Source organism: Engystomops pustulosus, chromosome 4, assembly GCF_040894005.1.
Source record: "Engystomops pustulosus chromosome 4, aEngPut4.maternal, whole genome shotgun sequence".
NCBI lineage: Eukaryota > Metazoa > Chordata > Amphibia > Anura > Leptodactylidae > Engystomops > Engystomops pustulosus.
Genome location: NC_092414.1, coordinates 207,817,520 through 207,838,750, shown reverse-complemented (window position 1 = coordinate 207,838,750; position 21,231 = coordinate 207,817,520). Strand labels below are relative to the sequence as shown.

Below are 21,231 nucleotides of genomic sequence, written 5' to 3'. Positions count from 1 at the left end.
CAAAAGTGCATTGTCTGTATCTGTGAGCCCGATATCCTGCATGTCTCGCTTCCCCACTCAGGTCCTCCAGAGTTCACCTTCTTCCTGGTGCATGTAAGTGCTTGATCTTGTGACACAAATTGAATCTTGAATCCCGCGCTCAGTCCAAATCAGTCCCACCCCCAATCCCAAAATCTGACGAAAGTGCGGCTGAGGAACCTTAGTAAATAAATTGGGGCTTATTTACTAAGGGATCGGGATCTGCACAGCTTTGACAGGTATTTTGCGTGGGATTGTGTTGCATGCAATTGGATTTTGGCACAGCTGCGCTGCTTTCATGCAGCAGAAATCGGGGGGTGGGACGTCAGACGATCCGACTGATTTGGACTGAGCGCAGGATTTAAGATTCAAATTGTGTCGCAAGATCAAGCACTTACATGCACCAGGAAGAAGAAGGTGAACTCAGACCTGAGGGGGAAGCGACACATGCAGGACATCGGGCGCACGATCTTAGTGAATCGCGGAAGATGTGCATTCCGGTCGGACAATGCACTTTCGGGGAACGCGAGGGACAGGTAAGTAAATGTGCCCCATTTTTCTATTCCTGCACCCCTAGTGCAATATTTTGCACTTTTTATGTGTAAATTGCATTTATAAACCTTAATTTCTTCTTGAAAAACTAAAAATTATCAAATAAATGATCAATGAAAATCAAAAATAATATCCCATGAAGGACTGGATTTAAAAATGTACTCAAAATCAAAGTGACAAATCAAATTTCAGGCTGATTCAGCTTCACTGGAAATGCCTCAAGACAAATAAATAGTGTGTGTGACCTCCACGTACCTGCATCATCTCCCTACAACACCTGGGCATGCTCCTGATGAGGCTCAGTATTGTGTGTTGCCTCCACGTACCTGTATGACCTTCCTACAACACCTGGGCATGCTTCTGATGAGGCTCAGTAGTGTGTGGCCTTCACATACCTGTATGGCCTCCCTACAACACCTGGGCATGCTCCTGATGAGGCTTAGTAGTGTGTGTGGCCTCCACGTACCTGTATGACCCCTTACAAAACCTGGGCATTCTTCTGATGAGGTTCTGTAGTGTGTGGCCTCCACATACGCGCATCACCTTTCTACATCACCTGGGCATTCTCCTGAGGAAGCTCAGCTCAGTAATATGTGTGGCCTCCATGTATTTGTATTACTGTCAAGGTTTATTACGAAGCAGGAAACCCTGGAGAGAGAGCAGCAAGAACTAGGGAAACGGGAAAGGTAAACTGTCCATTACTCTAATGTCTAAGCTAGTCCCTGCCTGCGGGTGATGGTCAGCTTCCCCAGGCTAGTTCCGGACCCAACAACTTCTTTATCTCTAGACACTAAGACCTAGCCAGGAAGTAGGGTAAAGAACTAAAGGATACTAGGGTCTTGTGTACTAAATTTGGGCCCCCCTAACGAAAAGATTACTGCAAATAAAACTTGACAAACAGCATGTACACAAACTCCCAACCGAGACTTAATACAGGAAGGAGGGCAATAGGGAGGACAGGAATAGCGACTAACAACCAGAGCAGGTCCACAAGGCACTTACAATACATCAACACAGACAATGGGGAAAAGACAGGAAATTGGTGAGTGAACAGGAGAGCGGACAAACTTCAGAAAAATAATAATAGAAAGTATAGATGTTCCAAAGAACGGAGCCAGAAATAAGCTACAGATCAGATAATACCTAACAAATTCCAAATGCCAAAAACAGCCTTAATTGAGCCTGGCCAGTCCTGATAACATAATCCAAATTAACGCAACGGACACTTAAACACACCATTCAAAATGTAGAAACCCCAATAACAAAAGGACATGTATCAAATAATCAGACCACATAGTACCCCCCCCCCCCCTTCAACGGTAATCCACCAGATTCCCAGGACGAGGCCTATCAGGATACCTTTGGTGGAAAGCAACCGCCAATCTGGGCGCAGACACCTCGGAGGCCCAGACCCAGGAGTTATCCTCCATGCCATAGGCCTGCCAGTCCCAAATACTGAAGTGTCCCCCTCAAATATCGTGAGTCTAGAATCCAGGAGACCTCGTACTCTCTATCATAATCCAGGGGAGGCACAACCACAGGAGTAGCCTCAGCTGAACTCAGCTTCTTCAAAAGGGAGGCATTAAACACCAAGTTTATTTTCCACGAGGGAGGAATGTCCAATCTGACCAAAACATCATTAATAAGTTCTATCACCGAAAGAGGACCCAAACCTTTCAACTTCAACTTCAAATTTTATGTCAGGAGCCACACATGGTCACCTACCACAAGGTCAATGTTTCTCCTTTTTAATGTCAACCATTTTAGTTTTCCGTGAACAATGAAAGAACTGTTCAACATCTTGATTTTTCCTTTCAGTCTGTCCGTTGGACTCGGCGTGGTTCCCTCCAGAAGCTAGCTACAAACTGGGAACACCTGTCGGAGACACTGTCCTCTGGAGCACCATGCAGATGAGCAGGGTCAGCTCCAAGTTTCAGTAGGCCCCTGGTAGACAGAGTCTCACAAGGCCCCTTTGCAGTAAACTCACATGGTGGCATTAAAAATTCAAAAACTAAAACAGTCTCCTGTTCCCTAAAATATTCCAAACAGCCCCTCATGGATATTTTATATAAGCCCCCCTCACACCCTATGGATTTATTAGATACAGCCCCTCGCACCCTCATGGATCCTTTATGTACAGCCTTATGTGGGCCCCCCTCCAACAGCTGTGAGCCCCGGCACTTGCCGTCTCTGCAGACGAACCACATTTTTAACAAAATCCTTAGCCAAGATTTTTTACTGTGGGCAACTTAGGAAAAGGAGTCAGGTGACACATTTTGCTAAATTGATCAACAATGACCAAAATTATGTTGTTAACTTCCGATCATGGAACATCCATTATGAAGTCCATGCCCAAATGGGTGCAGTAACCCTGCCGTCTGAGCATGAGAGGCCTTACATCTGGCACAGACTGCAGATTTAGCAACATGCACCACCACCTCCGTTCTACACCCACCAGAAATTCCTAAAAAACAACCTCTTAGTTTCTGCAATCCAAGGATGGCCGGCCAATCTGGAGCATGACATTCTTGTAACAGCTGACACCGCAGGGCTGTCGGAACAAACTATTTACCCCGGGGTGTTCCCCTAGGGTCACTTTCCTGAGCCTTCAGAGTCAGACTCTCCAGCTTAGTATCCAGGGCTACCATCACAATTCCCCTTTTCAGCACAAGTACAGGTTTCTCAAATTCATAATTGGGAATTACACTTCTAGGCAGAGCATCCGCCCTGACATTTTTGGTGCTGGGAACACAGGTCACCGAAAAATTAACTCGGGCAAAGAACAAAGCCAACCAGGCCTGTCTAGCATCATAAAATGACACCAGTGCTGCAAGGCCAATTTGATAGCTAACAACATTACCATTGTCATAGCTGTATTCAGACGGACAAAACTTCTTTGAGAAGAAGGCACACGGATGAAGTTGCTTCTTCTATTGCTTCTCTTGTGACAGCATCTATTGCTTCTCTTGTGACACCCACTCCCACAGATGAAGCATCAACCTCAACAATAAAGGGTAAATCCTCATCTGGTTGGATGAACACTGGAGCCGAGCTAAACCTAATTTTGAGAGTTTCAAAAGCCTCCGCTGCATTCAAAGGCCTCTGCTTGACATCAGCTCCCTTCTTAGTCAAATCAGTTACAGGTTTAGCAAGCACAGAAAAATCCTAGATGAATTTTCTATAATAATTGGTGAAGCCCAGAAACCTCTGTAATGATCTCAAGGTCTAAGGCCTTGGCCATTCCAACACAGCTTTGTCCATCTTGAACCCCTCATAAGACAAAATATAACCCAAAAATGGCAATCCTTGAACTGCAAACATTTCCCTGGCTTGGCATAGAAGGATCTGTAAGACCTCTCTTACCTTTGTCCAATGAGATGAGATGTCCTTGGAGTAAATCAAAATATCAACAAGATAAACCAGAACACCTGTACCAAGAACCAGACCCAAAACATTATTGATGAAATTTTGGAAAAAAGCTGGGGCATTTGTAAGACCGAATAGCATGACAAGATACTCAAAATGCTCCTCAGGGGTATTGAATGTGGTTTTCCATTTGTCTCCTGCCTTGACCCTCAGAAGATTGTAGGCCCCTGTCAAATTACCTGATTAAGGTTAAATAGGTCCGGAATCAAAGGCAAAGGGTTGGGGTTCCTAACAGTAATCTTATTGATTTCCCATAAATCCAAACATAGACGTGGCCTCCGTTCATTTTCTTTACAAAGAAAAACCTTGCTGCCACAGGAGATTTTGAGGGTCTAATGTGACCTGCCTACAAACTTATTAAAATACTTTTTTAATGGCTCATATTCAGGAATAGACAGGTTAAAGAGGCAACTCTTGGGCACGGATTCCCCAGGGACAAATATGATTGAACAGTCATACTCCCGATGATGCGGCAAGGTTTTATGACAATTTTCATTACATTCTTTACCCCAGGACAAAATAACATTTTTGGGACGGTCAATGACAGGATTATGTCTCCTGAGCCCAGGCAGTTCCAATACTTTACTGGCAGGTAGATTATCCAGGATAAACAGTTCAATCTTTTCCTGGTGATGAGATTTAAAACATAAATCAAATTTTTTAACAGAATGAGTAATGGCCTTCGCAACTCTAAAATGGGTACAGAGCACTAACTCTCACTATTCCCCAAAAATGTTTATTATATCTAAAATAATATAATAACTGAGTAATGATAGAAACTTTTTACATTGTTTGGCTTTGTAATGCCTGCAACTAAATAATGTATATAATCTAATGCTATGAATTACAATAGATTACAATGTAATACTTATATGTATGAATCGCAATAGATCACAATAGACGTACAACAGTTATTTATATAATTCTAAAATAAACACAATGTAAAATACAACATCCAATACAAGACAAGTAAATATATCAATAAGATCTCAGGCTGGGCAAGATGGAGAGGTGGCACTATAGGGCCCAAATGCCAACACTCTCCAAAAGATTTAAAAACTATATATAAAATGTCACTTGTAAGGTAATCACTTTTAGTGTGGAATTTCTAGGAACGACATAAAAGTTGGGTTGCTGTGAATCAAATATAATGCTGTATTGTATAATGCTTTGTTGTATCACGTATACAGTCTGACTGTTTCTATTACGTCATATAGTCAGTTTAATAACCTGAGGTTTTATATTGCTTGATTCCACCAAACACATTTCATAGGTGTGGTGACTGCTGGTAATTATTAGAGATGAGCGATTATACTCATCTGAGCTTGAAGCCCGTTCGAGTATTAGCATACTCGGAACGGCTCGTTGCTCGGACGAGTATTTCCCCTGCTCGAGATCGAGCATTTACTTAAAAAACACAGTGAAGAACAGTGAAGAACACAATGAAAATAGTGAACACAGGATCATTTAAGTGAAGAACACATTGAAAGAACACAGTGAAGAACACATTGCAGATGTTCGCGTACCTCTGCTAACTTATCCGAAGACACGCGTGCAGAACAATATGTGTGAAGAACACATTGCATATGTATGGAAACATCTGCAATGTGTTCTTCACACATATTGTTCTTCACATACTATTGTGAAGAACACCGTTCTGCAAGCGTGTCTTCCGATAATTTAGCAGATGTACGCGAACATCTGCAATGTGTTCTTTCAATGTGTTCTTTCAGTGAAAACATCTGCAATGTGTTCTTCTTCAGTGTTCTTCTTTCAATCTGTTCTTTCAGTGAAAAATGCTCGAGTCTCTCATTGACTTCAATGGGGATCGTTACTCGAGACAAGCACTCGAGCATCGGGAAAAGTTTGTCTCGAATAACGAGCACCCGAGCATTTTAGTGCTCGCTCATCTCTAGTAATTATCTGTCATTCACTCAGGTTTTGTTAATTTTGCTTGTTGGTCAATGGGGCTCATTTACTAAGGGTCCGCAGACCGCACAAACATTGAATATTACCAATTTGTGTCGCATTTAAAAGAGTATTATGGTGCACGCAATTGGATTTTGGCGCCGGCTTTCATGCAACACAAATCGGGGGCGGCCCGTCAGAAGATCCGACGGATTCGGACTGAACGCGGGATTTAACATTTAAATTTGTGTCGCAAGCCCAAGCACTTACATGCACCGGGAAGATGGTGAATCTGAGCGGGGAAGCGACACAAGCAGGACATCGGGCGCACGATCTTAGTGAATCGCGCCAGAGGCCATGATCATCGGACAACGCACAGCGGGGATCGCGACAGGACTGGGTAAGTGAATGTGCCCCAATGTCTTTGCAGCAAAATTGGTTGTAGTCAGATTGGAATACTATGCATCTAGTTACAGAGACAGGTATGTAGTATTGTTTACTATGTTTATGGAGACTCGCTTTTTTTGACCTTCGGCTGCATTCAGGTTTATTCAGGCCGTGTAGGTGCGTTTAGGTCACAGCGCATGGAATCAGCGCGTCTTACTTCAACCCTCCTTAGAGTCTTGTGCGCGTGTGCTTGTCTCCGACGTGATCAGCTGGTCCGAGCCGCAATTGTAAACTGAGCACAGCGGGTTCCTGGTGTGGTCGGCTGGTAAGTACTGCAATGCACAAGCTTCAGAAAGGAAAACAATATTTGCGTTGCTCGTCTTTTTGTCCACAACAGTAATCATATACTGGCTAGACCAGTTTCCGAGCCTCTTCTCGCCTCCTTCCTCAGTAGCTACTCCAGTGGCCACTAATATCCATGTGTCTACTCAAACTGTAAGAAACAGACTCCAAGAGGATATTATGAGGTCTCGAAATCCACAAGTCTCTTTTATGCTTAGAGTCCGAGTAGGGCTCTGACACTGCTGCTTGCATAAGGAGGAGGTAGCAGTCCAGCAGCTGGGCTAACCTTCTTGCCAAAACTCCTGGATAAACTGCATTACCTGAGCTGGGGGTTGTAGACACTATATTATGCTTTCTCTAGGGATGAGACAAAACAAAAAACACAAAAGGGACCAAAACAGCCCGAAAAATTGTCTGTGGTAACCACCTATAGAACCGCTCCTTTATAGAGATTGTTGCTAATTGCTTATCGTTTCTACCTGTTTTCTGTTCCGTGTGTTTCTATAAATGAAGTTTTACTCTTTCAGTTGTAATCACCACATGGATTTCTGCTCTTTTAGGAAGGAAAGTTGTGGGAAGTGAACTGGAAAACATTCACATTGTAAAATCACCATATAATGTACTTTTTACCAAAACCTCCAGATATTTCAAGCCCGGAATGCCCTATAGACTATTGGTAAGTGACCCTTTTCACAAATACTATTTATTAAGGTATTCAATAGCTATGTGTGTGATGACCCATTAGTACAAACCTGGCCATTAAATGAAAAGGATGCCCAAGGTATCAACAATAAAAACATTTTCCACTCGGGGTAAAGGGAACAGGCTCAGATACAAGTTTGGGGGAGGTCAGGTTAGGGTTCAGGGTTCTTAATCAGGCAGTATACAAGGTTTTGGGTTCCAGATCAGGTTGGGGTTCCGGATGAAAAACAATATAATGTATGGGGTTCCGGATTAGGCAGGGAACCAGCACACGCTTAATATAGGCTCGATTACAGCTTACAAGCTCCGAATCAGAGTTCAGAGTTTGGGGTCAGGCTGGATACAGGCTCAGGTACAAGTTCAGGGTTTATGATTCAGTAATCGCATAAAGAATATCTTATCGGAATAGTCCCTGAGCATTTCTTTGGGTCTCCGCACCCTGAATAATCCTTAAAGTATGAATGAAGCGCTCACCACGCTGTTATTTGCTATTTAGCAATTTTTCTTTATCGAAAATATATCAATTCTTACAAGCATTTTAGGCAAAACGTAATCACCCAAGTGTGTAAGTCCATATAATCCGGCGTGAACTTCAGGGAAATGCTGAGCACACTATGTAGTTACTCCATTAAGAAGGACGGCATCCAGCACATCATGTGACGTTTCGGGGCGTGGCCCCTTCTTCAGGCATGCGTAGTGACAATTCCACCACCAATATAAATACAGAGGTCAATATGTAAATGACTCCAAAAGACACAAAGATTAAAAAACAATTGGCAATGAAACATTGGGGGCAGATTTACTTACCCGGCCCATTCGCGATCCAGCGGCGCGTTCTCTGAACAGGATTCGGGTCCGGACGGGATTTATGATGGCAGTTCCTCCGCCGTCCACCAGGTGGCGCTGCTGCGCTGAAATGCATCTGATCGCGCCGCAATACACCGAGCCGGACCAGGTGAAGGTAAGCGCTTCCCAAGCTACACATTTTCGGTTATTAAATGCGACGGTTTTTCCGAATACGTCGGGTTTTCGTTCGGCCACGCCCCCCGATTTCCGTCGCGTGCATGCCAGCGCCGATGCGCCACAATCCGATCGCGTGCGCCAAAATCCCGGGGCAATTCAGGTACAATCGGCGCAAATCGGAAATATTCGGGTAACACGTCGGGAAACCGCGAATCGGGCCCTTAGTAAATGACCCCATTGTCTGATAAGTGGCATAGAAGCGGTACTATACACCAATGGCAATTAATATTCAAAGCTTATTTACCAAATATTTCGAATATCATTGTATGTACCTGAAGTAGCAAACTCCACCTAACCGCAACATTTCCAAAGGTTTGTCAAAGTTTGCAACAGTTTGCAAAAGCTTTCAAAAGCCTGCAAAGTTTACAAAAGTTTACAGAAAGTTTACAAAAGACACCAAAATGACAATTTTCATTCATTCCTTTTGGAACGAGGGTCTCCAGTAAAACACAAACAGACAAAAATAGTCCCAGGAGAAAGTATAACCAGCAGTGAAAGAACTGAGGATTAGCTATTTATCAAGATCTAGTATTCCGCCCCTGCAACAAACTTTCTAGGCCTAACATCACTCAACACAAAGTTAAGGCTAACACTGTCTAACACTAACATCTTTCCAGGTAACAGATATTGCAATACAGCAAAGGCCGCCCTAGGTGTGGGTGTAGTTTAATACAGAGTTCAGTGACAGCATTGCATGATTATATCTCTATAATATTTTTTTCTATTCTAAAGGTACATGTGACAAACCCTGATGGCTCTCCAGCAGAGAGGGTCCCGGTGGTGGCCGAACTAGGAAGGCTGGGGGGTATAACAGGAGAGGAGGGAATGTGGCAGCTGATACTGAACACTGTTAACAATATAAACAGCCTTACCATTACTGTGAGTATCTCTGTATCATCTAATATATAAAGCTGAGTGTGCTTGGTTTACAATCCTTTGTCCTGCTGGTAGATGCCCTTTTTTATTTTATTTTATTTTTTTTATTTAACTGTATTTTTATTATTTTACCATATTTTTAAGGTACATACAATTTTAAGATATATAGTAGTCACAAAACCAGGCCCAAACATGGTTAACATCAAATGTAGGACATACATTTGTATAATTATACAGATATCCGCCCGAGCATATCACCTGTATCGCAAACCAAATTACATAAAGCACAAGACACACACACTAAGGCTATATTCACACTGCCGTTGCCCGCCCGTACCGTACAGTAGCGGGCAACGGCAGTGTACGGGGAGAGGAGGAGGAGGTGAGCGCAACTCACCCCCGCCCCTCTCCATAGGAAGTTATGGCGCCTGGCGCCGTACTACGGACAAAGATAGGACATGTCCTATCTTTTTCCGGGGTACGGAGTGGTACGGTGACGCACGTGTGCTGCACCGTACCGCTCCCGTAGGGCGCCGTGCGCACATTGCCGCCTATGGGGGACGTATATCGGCCGTATATACGTCGGCCGTATATACGTCCCCCATACGGCAGTGTGAATGTAGCCTTAGGAGGGGGTTGGGAGTGGGGAAAAAGAGAAAATACATATCCCATGGGTTCCATACTTTGGCAAAAAGATCCTGGTAGTTTATGGAGGCAGTCATCGTCTCCATGCTCCGGACTTCTCTTATCCGGGCTAGTGAGAGTGAATATGTTGGGGGGGTCTGCCTCTTCCAGTGTTGTGCGATCAGGCAGCGATCTGCAGTAAGGATGTGTAGACTAAGCGTCCTGGCTACTTTAGCCATAGGGAAGTCAGTGACATTTAGCAAGTAGAACAGCGGGTTCAGGGGGATATCCACAGCAAGAATTTCCTTAATTAAATTCCTCATATCCTTGCAGAACGGTTATATGAGTGTGCAAGTCCAGAAAATGGGGGTTATTCACTAAGGGTCCGAATTGCGTATTTTCATTGGGTTTCCCGAATTTTACAGTTTTGCGCTGAATTCCCCCGGGTTTTTGGTGCATGCGATCGGATTGTGTCGCATAGGCGCCGGGTTGCATGTGGCGGAAATCGGGGGGCGTGGCCGTCGGAAAACCTGAGAGATTCGGAAAAATCGCGCTATTTAAAAAAAAAAGGGCCGCTTGACACGAACTTACTTGGACCAAGGATAGACTGGTGAACTCCGACGGACCTCGTGCAGCAGTGACACCTGGTGGACATTGGGTGCATGACCTTAGTGAATAGCGGAAGACCCAAATCCTCGTCGGAGAACGTGCGCTGAATAGCGAAAGGACCGGGTAAGTAAATGACCCCCAATGTGTTACAAGGTTCCCCTCTCCAAACCACATCTCCAGCACCGATCTGTCACATCCGGGAATAATTGATGCAAGAAGGCAGGGGTGTGATACCAATGAAATAACAGTTTATATTAGTTTTCCTTTAAAGCTGTACACATGGATGTCTGGACCACGTATCGCCATATGCGCTGCCAGGTTTCTATTGTAATTGGGGTCCCAACTATGTCCTCCCATTTAGCCATATACAGGTGGGAAGGGTGTAATAAAAGTAGATATATTTCGGAAATTAGTCCTGCCGTGTGGGTTGGTGTTTTGCAAATGTATTCAAATTCCGTGGGTTTGGATACCATATCCGTTTTACTCGCTGACGGTAAAAAGTGACGTATTTGCAGGTAATGATAGTAGGAGGAGGACGGGATATCAAACTTTTCTTTGAGTCTATCAAAGGGTAGGATTTTTAAAGTTAGACGGTCCGCTTGTTCCGCAAAACGGAACAGACCTTTCTCATGCCATGGTTTCACATCCCTTCCTCCCATAAAATCTTCTGTCTCTGGACTATAGAGGAAGGACTGTAATGAGGAGGTCTTTGATTTGAGTGGGAACTTAGCTTTAGAAGTGTTCCATACACTCAGTGTGAAAGCTATCGGGCCCAACATTGTGGTCAGGGGCAAGGAGGGCCTCTGGGGCCATAAATATGAGGTAGGGTGATACGGTGCAAGCAATAGTTTTTCAATTTCCATCCACTTCGAATATGCCCAGAGTTGCGTCCACGCTGGGATACGCCGTAAGTGTGCTGCCCAGTAGTATTTAATTAAATCGGTAGATGCCCTTTAACATCTTTAGGGCACAAGGCAATTAAAGTTTGTGCTAGTATAAATACATGACATCTGATCTATTATTCAAATCTTTTGGCATTCTAATGTCAAGAGTTAATATCCAATAGATTTCCCAATTACGAAACTTGTGCGTTCGATCCCTGCCTCTAGTCGGAGTTCAATGCCCAACCAAACCTTTCAATGCCTACCACTGTTAGCGAAGAAAAATCTGCCCAATGTGTATTCAGAAAATGTTTAGACAGACTAGATTTACTTTTTTTCTGAAGGTTTTCATAGTATCATAGTATATAAGGCTGGAAAAAGACGCAAGTCCATCAAGTCCAACCTTTAAGAATTAAATAAATGTTTTATCCCCATAACCTGTGATATTTTTTCTCTCCAGAAAGGCATCCAGGCCTCTCCTGCACATGTACATAGAGTCCGCCATAACAACCTCCTGCGGCAGAGAGTTCCACAGTCTCACTGCTCTTACAGTAAAGAACCTTTGTCTATGGTGATGGTAGAACCTCCTCTCCTCTAGGTGTAGAGGATGCCCCCTGTCTATGGTGATGGTAGAACCTCCTCTGCTCTAGGTGTAGAGGATGCCCCCTGTCTATGGTGATGGTAGAACCTCCTCTCCTCTAGGTGTAGAGGATGCCCCTCCTCTATGGTGATCGTAGAACCTCCTCTCCTCTAGGTGTAGAGGATGCCCCCTGTCTATGGTGATGGTAGAACCACCTCTCCTCTAGGTGTAGAGGATGTCCCTTGTCTATGGTGATGGTAGAACCTCCTCTCTTCTAGGTGTAGAGGATGCCTCCTGTCTATGGTGATGGTAGAACCTCCTCTCCTCTAGGTGTAGAGGATGCCCCCTGTCTATGGTGATGGTAGAACCGCCTCTCCTCTAGGTGTAGAGGATGTCCCCTGTCTATGGTGATGGTAGAACCTCCTCTCCTCTAGGTGTAGAGGATGCCCCTGTCTATGGTGATGGTAGAACCGCCTCTCCTCTAGGCGTAGAGGATGCCCCCTGTCTATGGTGATGGTAGAACCGCCTCTCCTCTAGTTGTAGAGAATGTCCCCTGTCTATGGTGATGGTAGAACCTCCTCTCCTCTAGGTGTAGAGGATGCCCCTTTCTATGGTGATGGTAGAACCGCCTCTCCTCTAGGCATAGAGGATGCCCCCTGTCTATGGTGATGGTAGAACCGCCTCTCCTCTAGTTGTAGAGGATGTCCCCTGTCTATGGTGATGGTAGAACCTCCTCTCCTCTAGGTGTAGAGGATGCCTCCTGTCTATGGTGATGGTAGAACCTCCTCTCCTCTAGGTGTAGAGGATGCCCCTGTCTTTTGTGATGGTAGAACCTCCTCTCCTCTGGGTGTAGAGGATGCCCGTGTCTATGGTGATGGTAGAACCTCCTCTAGGTGTAGAGGATGCCCCTGTCTATGGTGATGGTAGAACCTCCTTTCCTCTAGGTGTAGAGGATGCCCCCTGTCTATGGTAATGGTAGAACCACCTCTTCTTTAGGTGTAGAGGATCCCCCCTGTCTATAGTGATGGTAGAACTGTCTCTCCCCTAGGTGTAGAGGATGCCCCTGTCTATGGCGATTGTAGAACCTCCTCTCCTCTGGGTGTAGAGGATGTTCCCTGTCTATGGTGATGGTAGAACTGCCTCTCCTCTAGGTGTAGAGGATGCCCCCTGTCTATGGTAATGGTAGAACCACCTCTTCTCTAGGTGTAGAGGATCCCCCCTGTCTATGGTGATGGTAGAACAGTCTCTCCCCTAGGTGTAGAGGATGCCCCTGTCTATGGTGATGGTAGAACCTCCTCTCCTCTAGGTGTAGAGGATGTTCCCTGTCTATGGTGATGGTAGAACCTCCTTTCCTCTAGGTGTAGAGGATGCCCCCTGTCTATGGTAATGGTAGAACCACCTCTTCTCTAGGTGTAGAGGATCCCCCCTGTCTATAGTGATGGTAGAACTGTCTCTCCCCTAGGTGTAGAGAATGACCCCTGTCTATGGTGATGGTAGAACAGCCTCTCTTCTAGGTGTAGAGGATGCCCCCTGTCTATGGTGATGGTAGAGCCTCCTCTCCTCTAGGTGTAGAGGATGTCCCCTGTCTATGGTGATGGTAGAACCTCCTCTCCTCTTGGCTGCCCCCTTGTCCTGGTCACCGGCCTAGGTATAAAAAGATCTTTGGAGAGATCCTTGTACTGTCTGTTCAGGTATTTGTACATTGTAATGAGGTCTCCCCCCAGTCCTCTTTTTTCTAAACTGAATAATCCCAAGTTTTGTAATCTGTCATTGTATTCTAATCCCCCCATTCCCTAATAATCCTGGTTGCTCTCCTCTGCACCTGTTCCAGCTCCACTATGTCCTTTTATACACTGGTGCCCAAAACTGTACACAATATTCCATGTGTGGTCTGACCAGGGATTTGTATAAGGGCAAAACTATGGGGCAGATTTACTTACCCGGTCCGTTCGCGATCCAGCGGCGCGTTCTCTGCGGTGGATTCGGGTCCGGCCGGGATTCATTAAGGTAGTTCCTCCGACGTCCACCAGGTGGTGCTGCTGCGCTGAAGAGCATCGGAACGCACTCAAATACACCGGCCTATCCTGGATGAAGGTAAGTGCAAGCTCCGCGAGACTTTCGGTTTTTTAAATGCGGCGGTTTTTCCGAATCCGTTGGGTTTTCGTTCGGCCACGCCTCCCGATTTCCCCCCGCGTGCATGCCAGCGCCGATGCGCCAAAATCCGATTGCGTGCGACAAAAACTCGGGGCAATACAGGGAAAATCGTTGCAAATCGGAAATATTCGGGTAACACGTCGGGAAAACGTGAATCGGGCCCTTAGTAAATGACCCCCTATGTCTTTATGAGAATCTATTCCTCTCTTGATACATCCCATAATTTCATTTGCTTTAGCAGCCGCCTGGCTCTGGTCACTAAAATTAAGTTTACCATCCACCAATACGCCCAAGTCCTTTTCAGCTCCAGTTTTACCAAGTAATTGACTGTTTAGAACTTAATTATACTTTTTGTTTCCATGGCCCAAGTGCATAACTTTACATTTATCTACATTAAACCTCATCAACCATTTCTCTGCCCACTCCTCAAGCTTCCACAAATCCTTCTGTAATGCTAAACTATGGGCCTCAGTATTTATTACTTTACACAGCTTAGTATCATCTGCAAATATTGAAAATTGACTGTGTAAACCCACTACAAGGTCATTAATAAAAATATTAAAAAGAAGTGGCCCCAATACTGACCCCTGTGGCACTCCACTGGTAACGTCAACCCAATCTGAGAATGTGCCATTAATGACGACCCTCTGTTTTCTATCACTAAGCCAATTACTTACCCAAATACACAGATTTTCTCCTATTCCCAGCAGTCTCATTTTATATGCCAACCTTTATGCGGCACGGTGTCAAATGCCTTTGAAAAGACCAGATATACAACATCCACAGCGTCCCCCAGGTCCATTCTTGAACTTACCTCCTCGTAGAAACCAATCAGATTAGTCTGACAGGACCGATCTCTCATAAACCCATGCTGACGCTGGGTTGTAAGGTTATGCACAGTGAGCTACTCCAGGATAGCATCTCTAACAAACCCCTCAAATATTTTCCCAACCACAACAGTTAGACTCACGGGTCTGTAGTTTCCAGGATCGTTTTTTGATCCTTTTTTGTATATTGGTACCACATTTGCTATGCGCCAGTCCTGTGGAACATAACCAGTCCTCAGTGAATCTTCAAATATTAAAAATAACGGTCTGTCTATCACCGTACATAGTTCATGCAGAACCCGGGGGTGTATGCCATCTGGCCCCGGTGAGCCATCTGTTATACGTTCTGCTTCTTAAGGATTGGATTGTGCTTCAGATATATTGGACTGTCGCGGGTGTTCCCGTGACCATTGTCTCGGGCTCACCCGTGGCCCTCTATGTGCCTCGGTCTCCCGCAGCGTCCACTTAGCTATCCTAGTACTATGCTAGTAGTCAGGGACGCACGCGCACAGCCCTGGAAGCAGAGACAGGAGAGGTAAGTGGACGCTGACGGCTTCAGAGGGTCATAGTCAAAGAGACGCCAGGTTTTCTACAGGACATAAAATAGGTTTTAAAGAACATGTTTAAATTAAATTGGTATGAAGATTGTATATGGGTAGCTGGTGATAAATCAGCTTTGTATACTAATATACAGCATGACAAAGCACTCTCGGCATTGGGCTATCACATACAGAAATATATACGGATTACACATTGGATTTACAACAATATATACTCAGTTACACATACTGTACTCAATAACAATTTCTTATTGTTCAATAACAATTACTATCTACAGATACAAGGGGGCGGTGACGGGCTCATGCTTCTTACCTTCTTCTAATCCAACATCAATGTCTCATGGTGGGAACAGAATTATATCTATTCGAGTGCAAATCCTTTTCAGCAGCAGATTTAATTTTATGACAAAAAATATACATAATTGCAGTATGCACCACTCGCCCCTATCCCAATAGAAACTGTTTCCTCAATTTTGTAACTATAGGCAGTACAAGATAGGTTCCGAAGCTTTGTTCTTAAGTTGAATTTGTATGTGAGTTGAAACTGTATATTTTATAATTGTAGATCCAGACAAAAATTTTTTTTGCCTCAGTGTCAATTGGAGTTTCAACATTTTTTGCTGCAATGGGACCAAGGATTATCAATAAAGCTTCATTACAGACACCTCACAGCCGATCATTGCAGTCTGGGACTATAGTAACATCCAGAGAGGTCACCAGAGGTCACAGTGGCCAGAGGGGTCCGTCTTTATTTAATTAAGTAAAATCACATTTATACCAAAATACTCTAAATGTAACATATTTTATCAAAACTTCAAATTACTTTTATGTAAACATCTACTTAGTAGCAAACACACATGTGATACCTGTGATTAGTATAGTGCTGGGCCCAAGCACTTAGAGTATCTCTATAGATAAAAATATAAAAATAATAAAATAAATAAACCTAAAGTCCACCAAGAATACCACAGTTTAATCCACTTAATTGTTGTCCACTTGATTTTCTCTGCCACTTGATCTGCCTATACCATATGGTTAGCGCTTTGTACATAGATTGTAAACATGGATTTTAAATATGGATTTAATCAAAATCAAGTAGGCAACATTTTAGTGGATTAAACTGTAGTATTCTTGGTGGACTTTAGGTTTATTTATTTTATTATTTTAATATTTTTATCTATAGAGAAACTGGGCCCAGCACTATAGCGTCTACTAAGTAGATGTTTACATAAAAGTATTTTGCCATTTTGATAAAATATGTTACATTATAGTATTTTGGTATAAATATGATTTTACTTCATTAAATAGTTACAAAATGGAGGAAACTGTTTTTAGTGGGATAGGAGCGAGTGGTGAATACTGCAATTTTCTATATTTTGTAAAATTTGTATTTATCCTTTTACACATTTGCTAACATCCCTTAACTTGGTGATGATGCCCCACTAGATACAATAGAGTTATTTTTATGGAAGGTACATCGACGACGTCCTTCTCATAAGGCGAGGCCAGGAGAAGGACGTTGCCGATTTCATTACATACATCAATAATAATGATGGTAACTTGATGTTCACCTATTATGTCAGCAAAAGAGAAATTTCTTATTTGGATGTGATATTAGAGGGGGGCTACTCCACTGGTAACATTAATATTAAACTATATTGCAAAGTGGTCAGTGGCCATTCAATTTTACAAGCCACCAGCTGTCACCAGCGAATAGCGGAACGTATAACAGATGGCTCAAAACCTTCAGAAAAAAGCAAATCTGGTCTGTCTAAACATTTTCTGAATACACATGGGGGCGATCTCCCTAACAGTGACAGGCAATGAAATGGTTACAAGGGTTATAGAATGCACAAGTTGCGTAATCCCGAAATCTATTGGATATGAACTCTTGACATTAGAATGCCAAAACGTTTGAATAATAGATCAGATGTCATGTATTTATACTTGCATGTACTTTAATTTTCTTGTGTCCTAAAGATGTTAAACCTTCACCGAGTATTACTTGGTCCATGGTAATTTGCCTTGCACTCTATGGCCCTGTGCATGTGCCAGTTATGTGAGGTTCCATGCACATCATCGATTTCTTTTTTAACTTGGTATCAGTCATGAGTAAGGACTGAAAAAGAAACTACGAAACACGTAGTGTTTTTTGGGGATTGTACAAAACTTTGTCTATATTTTAGTATGAAGAAATAAACAACATTATTGTAACTAATGGAATAGGGAGGGCGGAATTCTCTTCACTTTGTAAAAGTAACTTTGTGTTTTGCAGTAAAACTTTAAACCTCTTATTTCTCAAAATTGGATTTACATAAATGTCTTGTTTTCTTGTTTTTTCTTGTTGTCTTGTTTTCTAAATTCTTCTAATTACAGGTGAGAACATCAGATCCTGCACTTCCCCCTTCCAGGCAAGCATCTGCATCAATGACGGCCAATGCTTATCAGCCAACCGGGAATTACCTTTACATCGGCAGTAGAAATGACTCAGTCGTCAGACCAGGAGACACGCTTTCTGTATATTTCATTATTCATTATACCAACAAGGCTGTTCAGAACCAGATAAAACACATCACCTACCTGGTAAGACATTGCTATACTATCACGACAAATACAATTTGTTGAATATAGGGTAAAATCTTATGAATATCTATTTACACATAAATATTTCCACCAGGGGAAAGATTAAAGGTGAATTTAGACTTGAGACATTTGATCTCCTACAGCATCTCCTATTTCTTCCTATTTAGATCACAACCAAGGGCAGGATCGTGAAGGTGGGCAGACAACCTCGGCTGCCGGGTCAGTCTCTGGTCACCATGTCTCTCCCCATCACAGGAGATCTCATTCCATCCTTCCGTATCATTGCATATTACATTGTCGGAAATGAGATTGTCTCGGACTCTATGAGGGTAGACGTAACAGACTCCTGCATGGGAACGGTGAGTAATCCAATGTGTAATAGAGTAATAGACTTATTACAAATGTCATATTATTATCTTCAATCTTTTATGGATAAAAATTGGAGTTCAAAGTCATATAGTCCAAAAATTTAATATTACACTTAAAGCACCTTAACCTTTTAAAGCGATTTTATTTGCATTTCACTAATGAATAGGACAGGTGACGACAGATAATTATGTAAAATATTCTATTAAGTAAAAAAAAATGTTATTAATCTTATCTTTTCGCTGCTTTCTTCACCTGTAGTGAGCACTGTTTCAGAAAACTTTCTGAAGTCTGTACACAGCCGATAGATAAGGAGAGAAGGCTTAATATTACCTTTTTTCATACCTATAGAACATTTTGGCTGATGACTCAGATCTGTAAGAAGCTAATGTTATTTTCAACAACCCTGCCAATGCAAGGGTTAATTCAGGTGTTGCAAAACTAAATTCCTCTCCATGCCATAGAGTTTCTGAGTGAGCTTGATCAACTTACTGAGGGTCTTAAATGCTGGATAATGGTAATGCAGCTGATTATTCGCTGCCTGTGAAGGAATACTAATATTGTTGTCCAATGAGATGTGTTGTAATGATTGTGATGATAGGAGAAAGCTGGTTGATAACGAGTTTGCCACCTCACAAAGGGAGCTTATAAAACCCCTTGTGGGTGGAAGCACAGGGTCTCTTTGCGCTCTCTCTCTCTTTTAATGCCTATGACAAGAAGACAGGCGTATGTGCCACACTGCCCTGACACACTAGGCCTGGGACCACGTCAGGACTCAAGCAGACCTCCACCCTTAGAAGCCTGTCTTACCTTGCTGCGGGAGCATCCAATTATCTACCCAGCCTGTAGCAGCCGTACCAGGCTTCCAAAGGCCTAAGATCCAACCAGCGATATCTATTCTGCTGAAGTTTTCTGCTGTTGTGGCTCTTTGCTAAGTTCCATTAAAGGACTTTACCAACTGTATTAATGTTTTACCGACTTATCCTATGAGTAATCCCTGCTTCAGGTTGTATACCACCAAGGGTGCCACATCCTCCATCACCAGGGATCCCTATCTACACAACGAGGTTGCCCCAGGAAGAAACCTACACGTTCAGCTTCTGCCTCTATTTTCTTGCACATACAACTGGCTGGAGACTAGCTAGGCTGTGTTGAGGCCTCAATTCCCTGATACCAAGCACCGTGACCACCGACGAGCGCTAGGTCGTGCTAGCTAGCCATTCAGGTATTCAGGGCCCTGGCTTCCTCCTGCCACTAAAACGGGCCTGGCGTGGGATGTTGCATATTCAGTGACTGTCTATTAAGAGATAATATAATCCGGTGACCATCTGTATGGAGCTGGTACAATCCAATGCCTGTATGGAGATAGTACAATCCAGTGACTGTCTATAAACAGATGGTACAATCCAGCAATCTGTAAAGTATTAAGGGGCAGATATTTGTCTTGCAATTTGCACCTGCGTTTCTTTTGGGGGGTTTTAGTAGTTCTGCCTTGAGCGGATTCCCTTGAGCAAAATCATGCTCTTCTTTTGTACAACTTTTTGCACTCGTTTTCAGTTTTCCCCTTTCAGTGCCCCATTTCTCTTGCCACTAATCTCTACCTATAATGCTTTCATTTTTCCAACATCCACCTCCCAACTTCCTTCATTCCTTTTTGCTGTGAAAAAAAATCAGCGACAGAGGCTCAATGTTACAGCATTGTGCATTGTATGCAGCCTAAGCATTCGCATTTCGAACCTAAATGTTAAGCACTGCAGCATCACATGTTCTTCAAATTGTCCATATTTTACAATGTTTCCAAAGAGTGAATGGTTGGTAACCTACCTTTGTTATCTTATAACACAGCTGTCTGTGGTAGGTAACAGAGAAAGAGACAATGGAATCCAAAGCCCTGGTTCTTCTATGAAATTAAAGCTGCAAGCTGATCAGGGGGCCCATGTGGGTCTGGTGGTCGTAGACAGAGGAGTCCATGTACTGAACAGAAAATTTAAAATATCACAGAAGAAGGTAAGTAGTGTTTGTAGATCACCATGGAAATCATCAAACGATCTGGAAAGTCATCTATTACGACTGCTGTATCCATCTAGATGTGGGACTCCGTGGAGAAGTCAGACACTGGGTGTACACCTGGAGGTGGTGCCTATAGTATGGGGGTGTTTTATGATGCCGGATTGGCCCTACAATCAAGTGTCAAAACATCAACACCGGAGAGAAGAGGTGATAGATCTCCTCCTGTTAAGAAATATTTGATAAAGTTGCTTTATAAAAGATGTCATTTTAGATTTTATTTGAAGGCTTGTATAGTTGCAAATGCTTGTAAAGTGTACTGGCAGAAAGGGTCGAGTCCACTCAGCGGCTGCCAACATTATGGAGTCCTGAAAAAGACCGTAGTAGAAGGGGTTAAAAGAAAACACAGGATAGCCAGAGAGATAGACTATGGAGAGTACAGAATTAGAGAGCTCATGGTGAGGACTAGATGATCAGTACAGAAGAGTCAGAGAATACAGAAAATTCAAAAATAAAAATTTGGAAATGTTAATTAAAGAAAAAAAATATAAGTTGTGATTGAAGTAATGTCCCTTGAAATGAACAAAAGAGAGAAATGTTACATGTTCCAAATAAGAAAATATAAAGAGAAGGGGAAAGGCATGTGCAACATCTGTGCCTGGGTCTTCTGCATTTTATTCTGCCACACAGAGAAGATGCTGAATTCTAGCAGTCGGCAGTCTGAACAGTGCTATGGCTGGACTGCTAGCTGAATCTACCCATCAGGGCTCTGCCTCTCTCAACTGGAGCAGGCTCCCTAATTTAAA

General features: G+C 43.3%; 1 protein-coding gene across 7 annotated transcripts in view; it reads left to right on the top strand.

Moving 5' to 3' along the window:
• The window catches only part of LOC140128224 (A.superbus venom factor 1-like), a 224,420-nt gene that overhangs the window by 151,221 nt on the left and 51,968 nt on the right, over window positions 1-21,231 (top strand). For 5 of the 7 annotated variants that reach the window (XM_072149763.1, XM_072149767.1, XM_072149762.1 and 2 more), the window contains 6 exons: window positions 7,194-7,309; window positions 9,091-9,237; window positions 17,846-18,052; window positions 18,220-18,411; window positions 20,264-20,425; window positions 20,506-20,635. The exons of the other annotated variants lie outside the window; for them this stretch is intronic. In XM_072149763.1, the coding sequence (XP_072005864.1) occupies window positions 7,194-7,309; window positions 9,091-9,237; window positions 17,846-18,052; window positions 18,220-18,411; window positions 20,264-20,425; window positions 20,506-20,635 (954 nt within the window). The remainder of the gene's footprint in view (window positions 1-7,193; window positions 7,310-9,090; window positions 9,238-17,845; window positions 18,053-18,219; window positions 18,412-20,263; window positions 20,426-20,505; window positions 20,636-21,231) is intronic. 7 annotated transcript variants of the gene reach the window in all.